General features: G+C 34.1%; 2 protein-coding genes across 4 annotated transcripts; one reads left to right on the forward strand and one right to left on the reverse strand.

Moving 5' to 3' along the window:
- The first annotated feature begins 1250 nt into the window (after nt 1-1250).
- Nucleotides 1251-3982, forward strand: LOC132040430 (uncharacterized acetyltransferase At3g50280-like). The gene is made up of 2 exons (XM_059431068.1): nt 1251-2205; nt 2971-3982. The coding sequence occupies exons 1-2, from the start codon at nt 1346-1348 to the stop codon at nt 3488-3490; spliced, it is 1380 nt and encodes a 459-aa protein (XP_059287051.1). The 5' UTR covers nt 1251-1345; the 3' UTR covers nt 3491-3982.
- A 1259-nt stretch (nt 3983-5241) lies between these two features.
- On the reverse strand, nt 5242-11146 carry LOC132040049 (alkylated DNA repair protein ALKBH8 homolog). Of its 3 annotated transcripts, none has more exons than XM_059430658.1 (8): nt 11061-11146; nt 9374-9686; nt 8481-8582; nt 8263-8349; nt 7075-7200; nt 6625-6915; nt 6116-6181; nt 5242-5637 (listed from the first exon to the last, which is right to left on the reverse strand). In XM_059430658.1, the coding sequence occupies exons 2-8, from the start codon at nt 9668-9670 to the stop codon at nt 5563-5565; spliced, it is 1044 nt and encodes a 347-aa protein (XP_059286641.1). In that variant the 5' UTR covers nt 9671-9686; nt 11061-11146; the 3' UTR covers nt 5242-5562. The 3 variants fall into 3 exon arrangements, with proteins under 3 accessions (XP_059286641.1, XP_059286643.1, XP_059286642.1); XM_059430660.1 differs by having other exon boundaries at nt 11066-11094; XM_059430659.1 differs by lacking the exon at nt 11061-11146 and adding an exon at nt 10930-11051.
- Nucleotides 11147-12779: the final 1633 nt, after the last annotated feature.

A 12779-nucleotide genomic window follows, 5' to 3' on the forward strand; every position in this document is an offset into this window, starting at 1 on the left:
AAATGTACTCGTGACTCTTTCAATTTATGTAATACACTTTTTTTTAATCTATTAGAAAAAGAATGATATATTTTTTTATTTAAAATTTGTTTAACTTAAAATTTTTCCTTTTACCCTTAATAAAATGATTTACAAACACACAAATATCAATGGCTGTTTTAGACCATAAATTTTAATAAAATTTTTATTTCTTTCTTAAACTTCGTGCATAGTTAAATTATATCACATAAATTGAACGGAAGGAGTAATTCTTTACCATTTGAATAATGAAAATCTGTAAATATTTTGTGTTTTATTTTTAGATATTTTACAAATAAAAAATAAAAATCTTCTGAATTTCACATATTTTTATGTTGTACGTATTCGACCAACTTGTCTAGTGGCGACATCTTTCGTGTGTTCCCAACTTTCAATTTACGTGACACGATTTCGAGACTCAAATAGTTTAATTTTAATCGTAAATTTGTACATAAATTGTTTAAGCTTTTTGAATAAAATTTATATATTTTGAAATTATGTAAAAAGTGCTATAACCCACAATAATAGACAATTCAAAATATTTAGAAAGTATATAAAAAATTATGATTAAAAAAAGGACTTGTTTGAATAGCGAAATTCAAAAGGTGCCGCGTAAATTGAGATGCTGGGAGTATTTCATTTCCCCTCTAGTGCTATTTCATCTTTCACCTCCTCGCTAATTAATCTTTAAAATGATTTGATTTTTCTTAGATAACTGCTCCCATTATATATACGTTCCACGAGAAAATGACAAAAAGTGGTTCCTAAAGTATACTCCGAACATTTTTGTTCTTAAGTTTGGTAAAAGTGAGTATTTGTTTTTATCTCTATCAAATATTAAAGAAACTACGTCTGTTAGATTTAATGGGTACGTTGAAAAAACAAAGAATTTAGCAGGAACTCCGTTTGGAGGTATTATGTTTTGCAGTTATGCTATTTTCACTCTATTTTTGGAATATGGTATAATTTTTTTATGTGCAATTTTGTTATGTTTGGTCTATTTTTGTGTGTCTAGCACAGGTAATTGTGTTGTAGTTTTTAAGATTTAATGAGTCTTTCTGGGTGTTTATAGTTTAATCTGTTTTCCACAGTTCTCATCAAATCTAATAGATAAAATTAGTTAAATATTTGATGAAAATTACAAATTTAAAGGACCAAAACTATTCAAAATATACTTTAGGGACTATTTAGAACCTACCCCAAACACAAGAGACCACTTTTGTCATTTTCTCTACTTTCCACACCCTATCCTTTCCTCATAAAACCATAGAGGCTCTTCAATTCTCTGTCACTAAATCCCATTCCACTTCCTCCTTAGAAAAAAAAAATGGAAGAAGTTCAAATCATCTCTACTTGTTTAGTTGGAGCATCTTCAAACTCAAGCAATGGCAGCAAACTCATTTCCCAAAATATTGAAATGACACCATGGGACTTGCAATTCCTCCTTGTTGACACTATCCAAAAAGGTCTACTCTTCAAAAAACCAACTCCTCAACAACAAGAAAAAAACAACACTAATATGTTCAAATCATTGACCTCCACTGTTTCTTTAGTGGACCACTTGAAAACCTCGCTTTCGCGCACCTTAGACTTTTTCCCTCCACTAGCCGGTCGTTTTTCTGCTACCAAAAATCCCAACGATGACTCAATTACTTCTTTTTCCATCACTTGTGATAACTCTGGAGCTGAATTCACTCACGCGATCGCTCAAGAGTTAACAGTAAAGGAGATTCTTGAATCTTGTTACGTGCCAACTATTGTTCATTCACTTTTCCCACTCAATAAAGTACGTAACATGCAATGTGTTACAAAGCCTCTCCTTGGAGTACAAGTAACAGAACTCGTAGACGGTTATTTTATTGGTTGCACTATGAGTCATAGTGTAGGAGACGGGACTTGTTTCTGGCATTTCTTTAATTCTTGGGCTGAAATATCCCATGGATTTGAGTTTATTAGTCGATTTCCGGTGTTAACAAGATGGTTTCCTGAGAATATAAAGACTCCAATTCAACTCCCATTGAAATTGGATGATGAAAAATTATATGAGTGTATGGAGCTGCCACCATTGAAGGAAAGAATTTTTCATCTCAGTAAAGAAAGTGTGTGTAAATTGAAAGCAAAAGCTAACTCTGAAATGGGTACTAAGTCCATTTCTTCTCTGCAAGCTTTCTTGGCTCATCTATGGAGGTATATTATAATTTATTTGGAGAGATTCAAAATTTAATGTGCCTATTGTTTTAATTTTTGTATACAACATGTCTGTTCATTAATTGAAAAGATGTATCCGATATTTATAGGATACATCTATTCATGAAAAGGTACATTGTTTATGTTTCGCTCTCTATAAGTACCTACCACACCGGCCAGAAAATCATATCTTGAATTTCCTTGACTTCATCCTTTGCTCATCATCTTTGAACTCGCTTCAAGAGTCCCTTTTCTTTGTTCTTTCTAGAAAGACAGTAGAAGATTACTAAGTGGTTCATTGTTTCTTGATACGTAGCAGAGATGGAGCTACATAGGGTCAAAGAGGTTGAAGTGGATCCCCTTCATTGAAAAGTATGTTGCGCAAATAAAAACAAGTTTTTTGTTACTGATAAACTATTGAATTTCCTTGACATAAGAGAAAATTTTAATATAGTGTCAAAGAGGGTTCAAAAATTATTTTAGGCTACAGGATGAAATCCCAGACGTGACACTTTAGTACATATTTCCCCTTACGTAAAATCTTGGCTCCACTATTGCTTTGAAGTGGGATATCACTTAGTTGTTTGCACCTGAGTAGCGACTGAAATTTACTTTGAAAAAAATCGCCATCTATATCATGCCTTAAACCAACTTTTTCACATCCAAAACTCTCTTGTATCTTTTACTGTTAATTATTGCATCTTATATATTCATATATAACGCGTTCTTCTAATTAGTACTTCCATCTCTAATATTTTCCAACAGGTCCGTTACTCTTTGTCGTCAGGTTAACGCCAACGAAGAAGTCACGCTCACCATCATCATAGGCACTAGAACTAGGCTAAATCCGCCTCTACCCGAAGGTTACTGGGGAAATGCAGCATATTTCAAGCCAATTAAGATAACAGCAGGGGAAATACTAGAAAAAGGACTTGGCTGGGCAGCATTGCAAATGAACAAAGTTGTTGCTTCACAAAACTATGAAGAAGTGGTCAATTTATACGAAGGGTGGGTGGAAAAGCCTGTGATATTTAGTAGAAATGCACTTTTTGTGGCTAATAGATTGACAATTAGTAGTTCACCAAAGTTTAGTATTTATAGTTGTGATTTTGGTTGGGGCAAACCAGTGGCTGTGAGGAGTGGGATGGCAAATAAAGGTGATGGGAAAGTTACATTATTTCCTGGAGTTGAAGAAGGAAGTGTAGATATTGAAGTTTGTCTTGTGCCTGAGACTTTGTTAGCAATGGAGAATGATTCAGAATTCATGGAATTTGTTACTGTTTAGAGAAGAATATAATGAAAAAAGTTACTCAACTACTTAGGTATCACAAAAATCGCTAAACCATTTTTTCTTAACAAAAAGGTTACTCAATTTTGCCGAATTAAGTATCACAGGAAGTTACTGTGGGAGGAGACAAAGGAGACGTTTTTATGATACTTAGTCAAAATTGACTGACTTTTTGGTTCATAAAGATTGCTTAGTGGCTTTCTGTGATACCTAACTAAAATTGAGTGATTCTTTTGTTAAGAGATATATTTTAATGATTTTGATGAGATGAAATAAAAGTTGAGTGAGCATCCGAGAAATTACCCACACTTCTTGATGATGGAGTTGTGTTAGGAATTAGGAGGGTGTTTTTTTGTTCTGTACTGTTTGGTTTAATCGAACAATAAAGGGTCCTTTGGTTGGTGTGTGGCAAGGAGAGTTAATGTTTACACTACAATGTTTGGTTCTTATTTTTCTCAGTTTTTTATAAATGATATTTGTATTAGTTATGTGAAAATGTATATATTATGCCGAATAGAATGTGAAAGAAAATCCGTAAGAATCGTCAACACAAAAAAATAACATAGTAGTTTTTTACTTCTATGGCCTCTCTCTATTTCCCTTGTTTAACTATTAGATATTTAAAGCTCATTGGCCCGACTAATTCAAATTTATATCAAAAAAGTAAAGTGTTTTTTATCAAGAATTTTTTTATTTTTAGGATCCAAACTCGAGATTCCCGGTGAAGAGAGCAACATGTTTTGTCTTAATCCTTGGAAACAATATATTGTCGTACATTGTGACAGGTAACTTGCTATGTCTCACGAGAAGAAAGTGGACATTAAACAACGTTTTCATGCAGTGGATTCTGTCAATTTCACGTGGTTTAGATTTGATAAAATGTCCAAAAAATTAATTTTCATGAGAGTGGTGCATTTTCAACTCTCGTGTAGTGAGCCATTGGTCAACACTCAACAGTCAACTGTACTATACTTAAAAAATTTTGTTAAGCCAAATAGAAAAAATTCCATCGATTAAAACCAACTAAGCATATAAGCTTAGCTTATACGTACTTTTTTTAAAAAAAAAAATTATTTATCTACATATTTAGTAAACATCAAAAATATCTAAAAGTCAAAATCAATCAAAGGTCATAAGTTGATTACTTATGATTTTGTAGCTTATAAGCACTTTTGATTTGACCATATCTTTTATGATTTTATCCGTAATATCTTTTGTCATGTCCGAAATGTTATTCCTAAAACAAAACTCCTAACTATTCTCTATTCCATTTCCATCGTTCATCAGTTTCTTAATAAAATACTTTTAAATTTGTTTTTTTTTATAAATAGCTTTAACTAATTCTTCATTTCCAACATTTAAGATCACAAGATTTTAAAAGTATTTTGATACATTATACACATCTTTAGTTTAAGATCAAAACTTTAAAAAAAAAAATTAAAAAAAAAAAAAAAATCACTCATTTTCTTATCCTCCGTGTTTAGTCAAAGCCGAAGAAAGTAGTTGATATATATTTTGTTTTCACCAGTTTACAAAAAATATTTTTGAATGTTAAGTTGGGAAAGGCGTCTAAAGATTCAATTTGTAATGAACATTCTTTATAAGGGATAATTTCAAAGGCTTCCTTTCACGGCTTCACAAAACTAACTTACCACATGGTTTGCGATATTACGTCTACCTTTCTTATTTTGATTTCTTTGTAACAATTGTTTTTAACTACTTATCATTAATGAAAAGAAATTACGATGTGACACAAACTCAATGTTATTTTTGAAGGACCAGGGCAACATAGTTAAAGACTAAAGTCTGCTTTAAGAAATAGAAAACAGATATATATGTCCTGGAATTCTGCTGCACTAGACAAGAGTGCAAGACTAATCCCTCTTCTTGCAAACAAACGAAAACAGAAAAGGATGCAAGAAAATTTGACATAGCATCTCATTCCAACTTAAATATGATACAGTTCTCGACCTGGCCTGGGTTGTTGTTTGTAACAAAATTCATACAGAAGATACCCACGCGAAATGAATTATCATCGATTGAATCTTCTGGTTTCTGGCAAAGCATAATCAGTGTATAATTGTCTTTTGCTTCTGAGAATCACAGTATTCGGGGAACTTACACTCGCATGGTCCTTTTCTTACCTGCATCAGGAAGGGAAAGATCTTCATTACAAGGGGACTTGCGCTAAGTCAGTTAGCTTATGATCAACATAAATATGAAAATAACAAAAGCAACCCTCACCAATAGTTCAAATATTTTCAAGATATTGTGTATTGTTCTTCAAACTTTAGGCGCTAGTTTTTTCCCACTATTTAACAAAGGCCCTTCATCAACAAAAACCTAAAGGATTTCATATTATATATTAATTTTTCCAGTTTTAGACTCGTTATAAACTTCTGATGCATCTTGCCTATTAGTCCATATAATCTGCAACAGCTCCAATTCTGAACCTTCACCTCTTCACTTTATGCAAGTTAACACTCTTGTACACATTGTATAAAACGTTCTACATTCTGGAAAAGGTAAAATTGAACATCCACATTAAGAAAGTAACGTGTCAGCCATTATTAACGTCCAAGTAACTAGTTTGAAGTTAGAACCAAATCCAAATCCACATACCTTGCGCAATGTAAAGGACACTCTTCTTGAAGCCCTTCTGATTCTGGTGTCGTTCACTACATCAATCTACAATGCAGAAGTTGGGAAAATCAATGGAAAAGTACTAACCAAGACTGCCATTATAGTTGCAAAATCCATGCTAACTGTTTATTCAACTCAAGTTGCTATAGGAGCTTCAAACTCATTTCCAAATTCTCCTAAGAGACAGACAAATACTTTCAACATTGGAAGTCATCAACCTATTGTGAACCCTTCCAAACTGGATCTTTTTGCTATCAAATTACCACCTTAACTATTTCTCGTCCAAAACAGAATTCACATTCTATAATGAAATACTGGAAATAGCAGTAATAAGGATAATCTTCTTGGTTTAAAACAAAACTTTCAACATCTTAGAATCTTAAGTCATCCCCACAAAAGAACAGGCAAAAAGTTGAAAACGTTGACTTATTATTATTATTATTATTATTAATTTTTTTGAGGGAGGGGGGGATGATGAGCATAGTTACCTTATGGTGTGGAATGTAATGGTGCCAAGCATAGCGTGCTTCCCCTGATAATAAAAGAATAGATCGAGGGGGAAGATAAATAGCCCTCCTCAAGAGCTTTGAGCTCTTGTCGGAATTTTGAGCCTCTTCATCACTTAATGTGTCGGGGCTTGTAGGCCAAACACCAGTAGAATACTTTCTGAACTCCATGATGCAAGGCCCTGCCAATGAAAGGCTGAATATTAATCCTTCAAATGCTGAATGGGTGTCAATATGCGGAGACAAACCCACTCCGGGTGGATATTCATTAACCTGTTAAAGATTTTCAAAAATATTTCTTCAAGTGTACTATAAAAGTTTCATGACATCCAAAATATTTAAAACAAAAGATATCACTGGAAATGAAAAAAATTACGACATCGCAATTCAGACAAGATAAGTGAAGAGATATCAGATGTGAAATTAACTCACTGTGAGCTGGTCCAAAAGTACAGTTCCAGTGTAACCACGCTTTTGAAACAATGACATCTTTTCAAGTATTGGGGAAAGAAATGATGGAAGTTCACCCAAGTACTGGTTTGTGTTGACATTCCTTGTCTGCAGTGGTGAACAGAGAGAGAATTCAATAAATTTAAGTAGAAATGCATTTTAGTTCTTAACACGCTATCAGCCTTTGAAAGTTTAATAATCTGAAGAATTAAGAGAGATCAACAGCCTTTAGCAGGGAATGTAAAGAGTTCCTAAAGTTGTAGAGCACAATGTTATGCTCTAGATCCATAATGACAGCTTGTTTCATACAAACAGAAATATGATTGGCAGCTGCAAACGAACTTATAAAGCAGTTGTCAATTGTCAATGAATAAAAAAACGAGAAGGGGAAAGATAATGTTGACACCTCAGATGTAAGTCTAATTACACCATTAGGTGGCAATTAGAAGTTCTCAAATGGTCTAATCAAACAAAAATTGAGGTTCAGTGACACTTGATTGGACAGTCATAAGTATTTCGCGGGGGATTTTGTATGATTTACTGATTTTTTTTCATAACCGAGAAATCCGTTGTTTCCAACATTCTAAACTCAGTAGGTAGTGGGCCGTCCCCTCTTCCAATGTATAAAAAAACGAGAAGGGGAAAGATAATGTTGATACCTCAAATGTAAGTCTAATAACGCCATTAGGTGGCAATTAGAAGTTCTCAAATGGTCTATTCAAACAAAAATTGGGGTTCAGTTGACACTTGATGGGACAGTCATAAGTATTTCGTGGGGGATTTTGTGTGATTTACCGATTTTTTTCATAACCGAGAAATCTGTTGTTTCCAAAATTCTAAACTCGTTAGGTAATGCCCCCCCCCCCCCCCCCTCTTTCCCTTCTCCACTAGGATTTGAATCATAACGTGCACCAACCACACATCCTCTGCTATACTGATTTACTTGTTTTGTAAATGCTAATTCCCGCAAACAAAGGACACAAGCAAGGGAAAACGAGAAAGTTCAAACAAACTTATCTTCTCTCATCTTTGATATGATGTTCCTAAGAAACTATTTCTTCGTAAACAAATATCTAGCAGCAAAAATTAAGAATCAAAATATGCTTTTGCTATATGCTGGTATAAATACTTGCATTTCCATAGTTCCAAATACCCACGATCTGCACTTACACTATATTGGAACTCATAGCCATAATGTTGGACCCTTCTTTTAGCAAGTTTTTGCCAAGGCCTTGTATCAACTGCTGCAAGTAGTTCCTGAAGATTCAACAAAACTGAGTTAAACTTACGTGAAACTTCTCATGTAAGGTTTGAGAAAAGATGGAGAAAATATAAGAACAGTGTAAGTAAATGCCTATATGCTTTTCCCGCAAAATGAGATCTCTGACCTCCTCCTCTTTGGCACTGATAAAGTCATGAATCAAGTAAAGACCAGGAATATCTAACTCTGAAGCTTCCATAGACACCTGAATTGAGTCATCAACTGCAACCTGAACCAGAAAGCAAGCTCATCAATAAAAGAAATATATCCAAACTATCAACAGAAGTTTCTAAAGGTGGTAAAGACAAAAGAGCTCGGCAGCCTCTATGCTGAAATGATACAAGTTCAACTTAATACCCTCAGTCTACAGATACACTGACTAGTTTCTTATTCGATAAAAAAAGGTACTCCCTCCGTCCCAATTTATGTGAAGGTGTTTGACTGGGAACGGAGTTTAAGAATGAAAGGAAGATGTTTGAAACTTGTGGTCTAAAATAAATAGATATTTGTGTGGCTATAAATCATTTCATTAAGGGTAGCATGTTAGTTTAAAGTCAAATTGTTAAGTACAATATATAGAAATGTGTCATTCTTTTTGGGACTGACTAGAAGGGAAAGAGGGTCACGTAATTTGAGATGGAGGGAGTAATACACTGACTAAATGACATGGCCAAAGTCAATAATACAAACATTATTTCATGAAAATGAGAATTTACGTCAAGCATGACCACTATCAGGCACAACTGCCCAACTTAAAACACGTGCATTGTTTCCTCTATCACTATATCATTCTTCAGAAATCGGATTTTCACCTACCAATGATTATCCAGAAATCAAAATTTGTGTCCCTTAGAAGTTATCTGCAATCAGCTTCTTATAAATTAAAACATGCTTTAAAGCTGATTGTCTAAAATTAATTGTGTATTCAAAATAATAATTGAATCAACAAGGAGAAGCACTATAAAGATCTCATGATAAATGTACAGAGTCAAGAGATTATTGTGGATAAAGATATTTCACCTGACAAACAGAGGGTACTGAATACTGAATATGCAAAGACCGGCCACCGAGCTCAGGACATGCACGTCTATTCAACGCCGTCAGGGCAGATTCTGCCGACTTCTCTTCATGATAAGACACAATAACTCTAGTGCCACTTTCATCAGCGAGATGGACTCCCTTAACTTGGCCATATGCACCAAATACAGCTTCAATTGTGTCCAAAGTTAGTCCAACCGCAGGTCCACAATTGGCCACATAAAGATTTGAACTTGGTTCTCTAGTCCCTACAGGACGTTTAAATCTCGGCAAACCCATGAATTTTGATCAATACCTACAACCAGAAAGAATGTGCCTTTACCTCACCATTTTTATCTATTTTATTTAGTTATTGAGAAATACTGAACAGGAGATATCACCATGTCCCTTCCCATGTACAGAATCATTCAAATATCTGATAGAAAGATAACTTTAGGGTGTGTTTGGTATGGAGGAAAACATTTTCTAGAAAATGTTTTGTTGGTCAAATTTTTTGAAAAACTTTTTCTATAAGGAAAACAAGTTCCTTAAAAATAAGGAAAATGACTTCCCCAGTGAAAGTAAGAAAAACAGGTTCCATAGTGGAATTCCACATTGATCGTCTCCTCTCCCCACCCTCCAACACATCCTAACCCCACCTCGACCCCATCCCCACCACCCCGTACACCCCCATCCCCCATAGTGTTTGCCTAGGTTATAGACAAATGCTTTAGGGACAATTTTTTTTTACTCCCTCTGTCCCAATTTATGTGATACACTTTCCTTTTTAGTCTATCCCAAGAAGAATGATACATTTCTATACTTAGAAATAATTTAACTTATAACTTCCCCTTTTACTCTTAATGAAATGATTTACAGCCTCACAAATATCTATGGCTTGTTTTAGACCACAAATTTCAAAAGTCTTTCTGTCTTTCTTAAACTCCGTGTCGAGTCAAATTATATCAGATAAATTGGGACGCAGGGAGTAGTACTTACCAAACAGTCAAACATCAGAAAATAAGTAAGCAACCAACTAATTTTAAAAAAAAAAAAAAAAAAATCTAGGAAAACATTTTCCTTCTACCAAACACACCCTTCGTGATTCATGATTCATCCAAGTATTAGGTTAATCACTCTTAGTCTTTCCAGGATTACTCACATATCAGACAATTACAGGAAAACACTTGTAATTAGCTGAACAACAAATCTAACCTCCAATTATCAAAATAATGAAACTTTAAATAGCTCAATAATATAACATTAATACAGATATCTTATTATTCTACTTGGCAAGCTCAACAATTATCATAAATGAAACGAAAAATTGACATTTTAAGCTTGAAAAAATTGTGCTAAATCAAGAAAATAAACAATTCTTGATTTGTTGCATCTTCATATAACTAGAGTATTCATTATATACAGTAAAATTCTAGCTCCCTTAAACTAATTAGACCCTTTAATTCATATTATTGTTTCACAAAAAAATAAAACTTTCAATTCTTCAAGAAAATCCCTGCCCAAATTATAAAACAAGCTTAAGAATAAAAAATTGCAACCTCAATATGTACCACATTAATTTGGTCTTTTCATTAATTCTTTCTAGACAAACCAAATATTTTATGAATTAATAAACAAGAATACTATTGAATTCATTAAGTTTACAAATGAATGAGAAAAAAAGAGAAACCTTAGTAGCAAAACTTCAACGCCCACCACTGGTCTATTGTTGCAAAAAGACTCGAATGAACTGAGTTTTTTACTCCTTGTGTTGTTTCATATTTTTCTAGTGAACCACTTTACATTTTTAGAAAATCTAAATGAAGTCCTCATAGTTAACACTCAAGTAAAATCAACCCCCTTGTTTTGTTTTGGATTGTTAATTCACTACTATATCTTTGGGAAGTTAACAACTAACTCCTCGGGGTTTAGTGGTTAGGCAACAAAGTGCCTCTTAGATTAGCTTTCTATGATTATTAAACAGGAAAAGGGTTAAATTTATCCTCCAAGTATGGTTTATAGTTTAAATTTGTCCTCCGTCAAAGCTTGGGATCAAATTTGTCCTTCCCGTTAGGATACTTGATAAATTTGCCCTTATATGGATGGAAGTTTGACTTGGACTCCACAACATAAAAAAAATAGCCACGTAGGCTCCACGTAAGCTCCCAACCCCAATTATTTTAACCCGTAACCCATAACTCGTTTCCCTATCAAAAAATTACACAGATTGTCCTTCTTTTGGGGTGGTCTTTTAAATATTATGCCCTTATATTTGTGTTTAAGTTTTGCCTTTCTTGAAAAATGGCACTTTTATACCGAGGATTCTGGGTTCGAACCCCCGCTCAGGCATAAATTAAAAAAAAAAAACCGCAAGGCAAGGCTTGGATCGCGTGTATACCGGACCCGGCATACACTTATTAAGGAATAACCAAAGTTATACCGAACCCAGCATACTTATGCCTTATGGACAAACTTTTAGTTAAGCCTTAACTAAAAGTCTGCCCATAAGGCAAAACTCTTCCTTAAAACATAGTTTAGTTATGCCTTATGGGGCAGACTTTTATTTAAGGCATAACTGAAAGTATGCCTCATAAGGTATAACTTTCTTAAAACATATAGATTTTGTCTTATAAGGCAAACTTTTAGTTATGCCAGGAAAAGTTCCCTTATAGGCATACTTTTAGTTACGTCATAACTAAAAAGTATGCCCCATGCGCGAACTTTTCCTTAATATCAAACTTTGCCTTATAAGCGTAATCTATATTATCACCGGGTTCGGATAACTTTAGTTATTTCTTAAGAAGTGTATGCCGGGTCCAGCATACACGCGATCTAAGCCTTGCTTTGCGATTTCTTTTTTAATTTATGCTTGAGCGGGGTTCAAACCCAGAACTTCATGATTTCTACGCGGCTCGGGATAAACGCGAAGCAAAAAATTAAAGACCAACATTTTGAGGGGCAAAAACTAAAGACCATCCCAAAGGAAGGGCAATCCTACGAATTGCCCTTTCCCTATCCAACCCCAACAAATATTGTAACACTTGCTTACCCACATTAAGAGATATCTTTTCGTTTTAGTCAGGATATCTATTCTGTCAAGTGTTCCACTTTGAGATATCTTAGGATATAAGTTGGTACCTACAGCATATTTTGAGCAGCTATGTAACCTGCTAATTAGACAATTAAGAAGAATATCCCTCCAAAGACTTTTCTCTTGGACATGAAATTACACTAATCTCACCTAGCTGCTTAGCACACTACACCTCATGAACGAGGACTTGTAGTAATGCTACTTGAAGAAGATTGCCTTAAGAATTTTTAAAACAGATATATAATTACAGAAACAAACATTAACTGATCTTCGCACACAAAGAGAAAGTCTGCTTCCGAGGTAAAGATGAAACCCTTC

Source organism: Lycium ferocissimum, chromosome 12 (assembly GCF_029784015.1).
Source record: "Lycium ferocissimum isolate CSIRO_LF1 chromosome 12, AGI_CSIRO_Lferr_CH_V1, whole genome shotgun sequence".
Classification (NCBI taxonomy): Eukaryota; Viridiplantae; Streptophyta; class Magnoliopsida; order Solanales; family Solanaceae; genus Lycium; species Lycium ferocissimum.

Bases quoted from the DNA above. Each gene is read 5' to 3' on its own strand.
- LOC132040430 (XM_059431068.1), top strand. From the start codon at position 1,346: ATGGAAGAAGTTCAAATCATCTCTACTTGTTTAGTTGGAGCATCTTCA. The intron at 2,206-2,970 runs GTATATTATAAT...ATTTTCCAACAG, and splicing joins TTCTTGGCTCATCTATGGAG to GTCCGTTACTCTTTGTCGTC.
- LOC132040049 (XM_059430658.1), bottom strand. From the start codon at position 9,670: ATGGGTTTGCCGAGATTTAAACGTCCTGTAGGGACTAGAGAACCAAGT. The intron at 8,350-8,480 runs GTCAGAGATCTC...TTGAATCTTCAG, and splicing joins TCAGTGCCAAAGAGGAGGAG to GAACTACTTGCAGCAGTTGA. The intron at 7,201-8,262 runs GTAAGTGCAGAT...TCACCACTGCAG, and splicing joins GCTATGAGTTCCAATATAGT to ACAAGGAATGTCAACACAAA.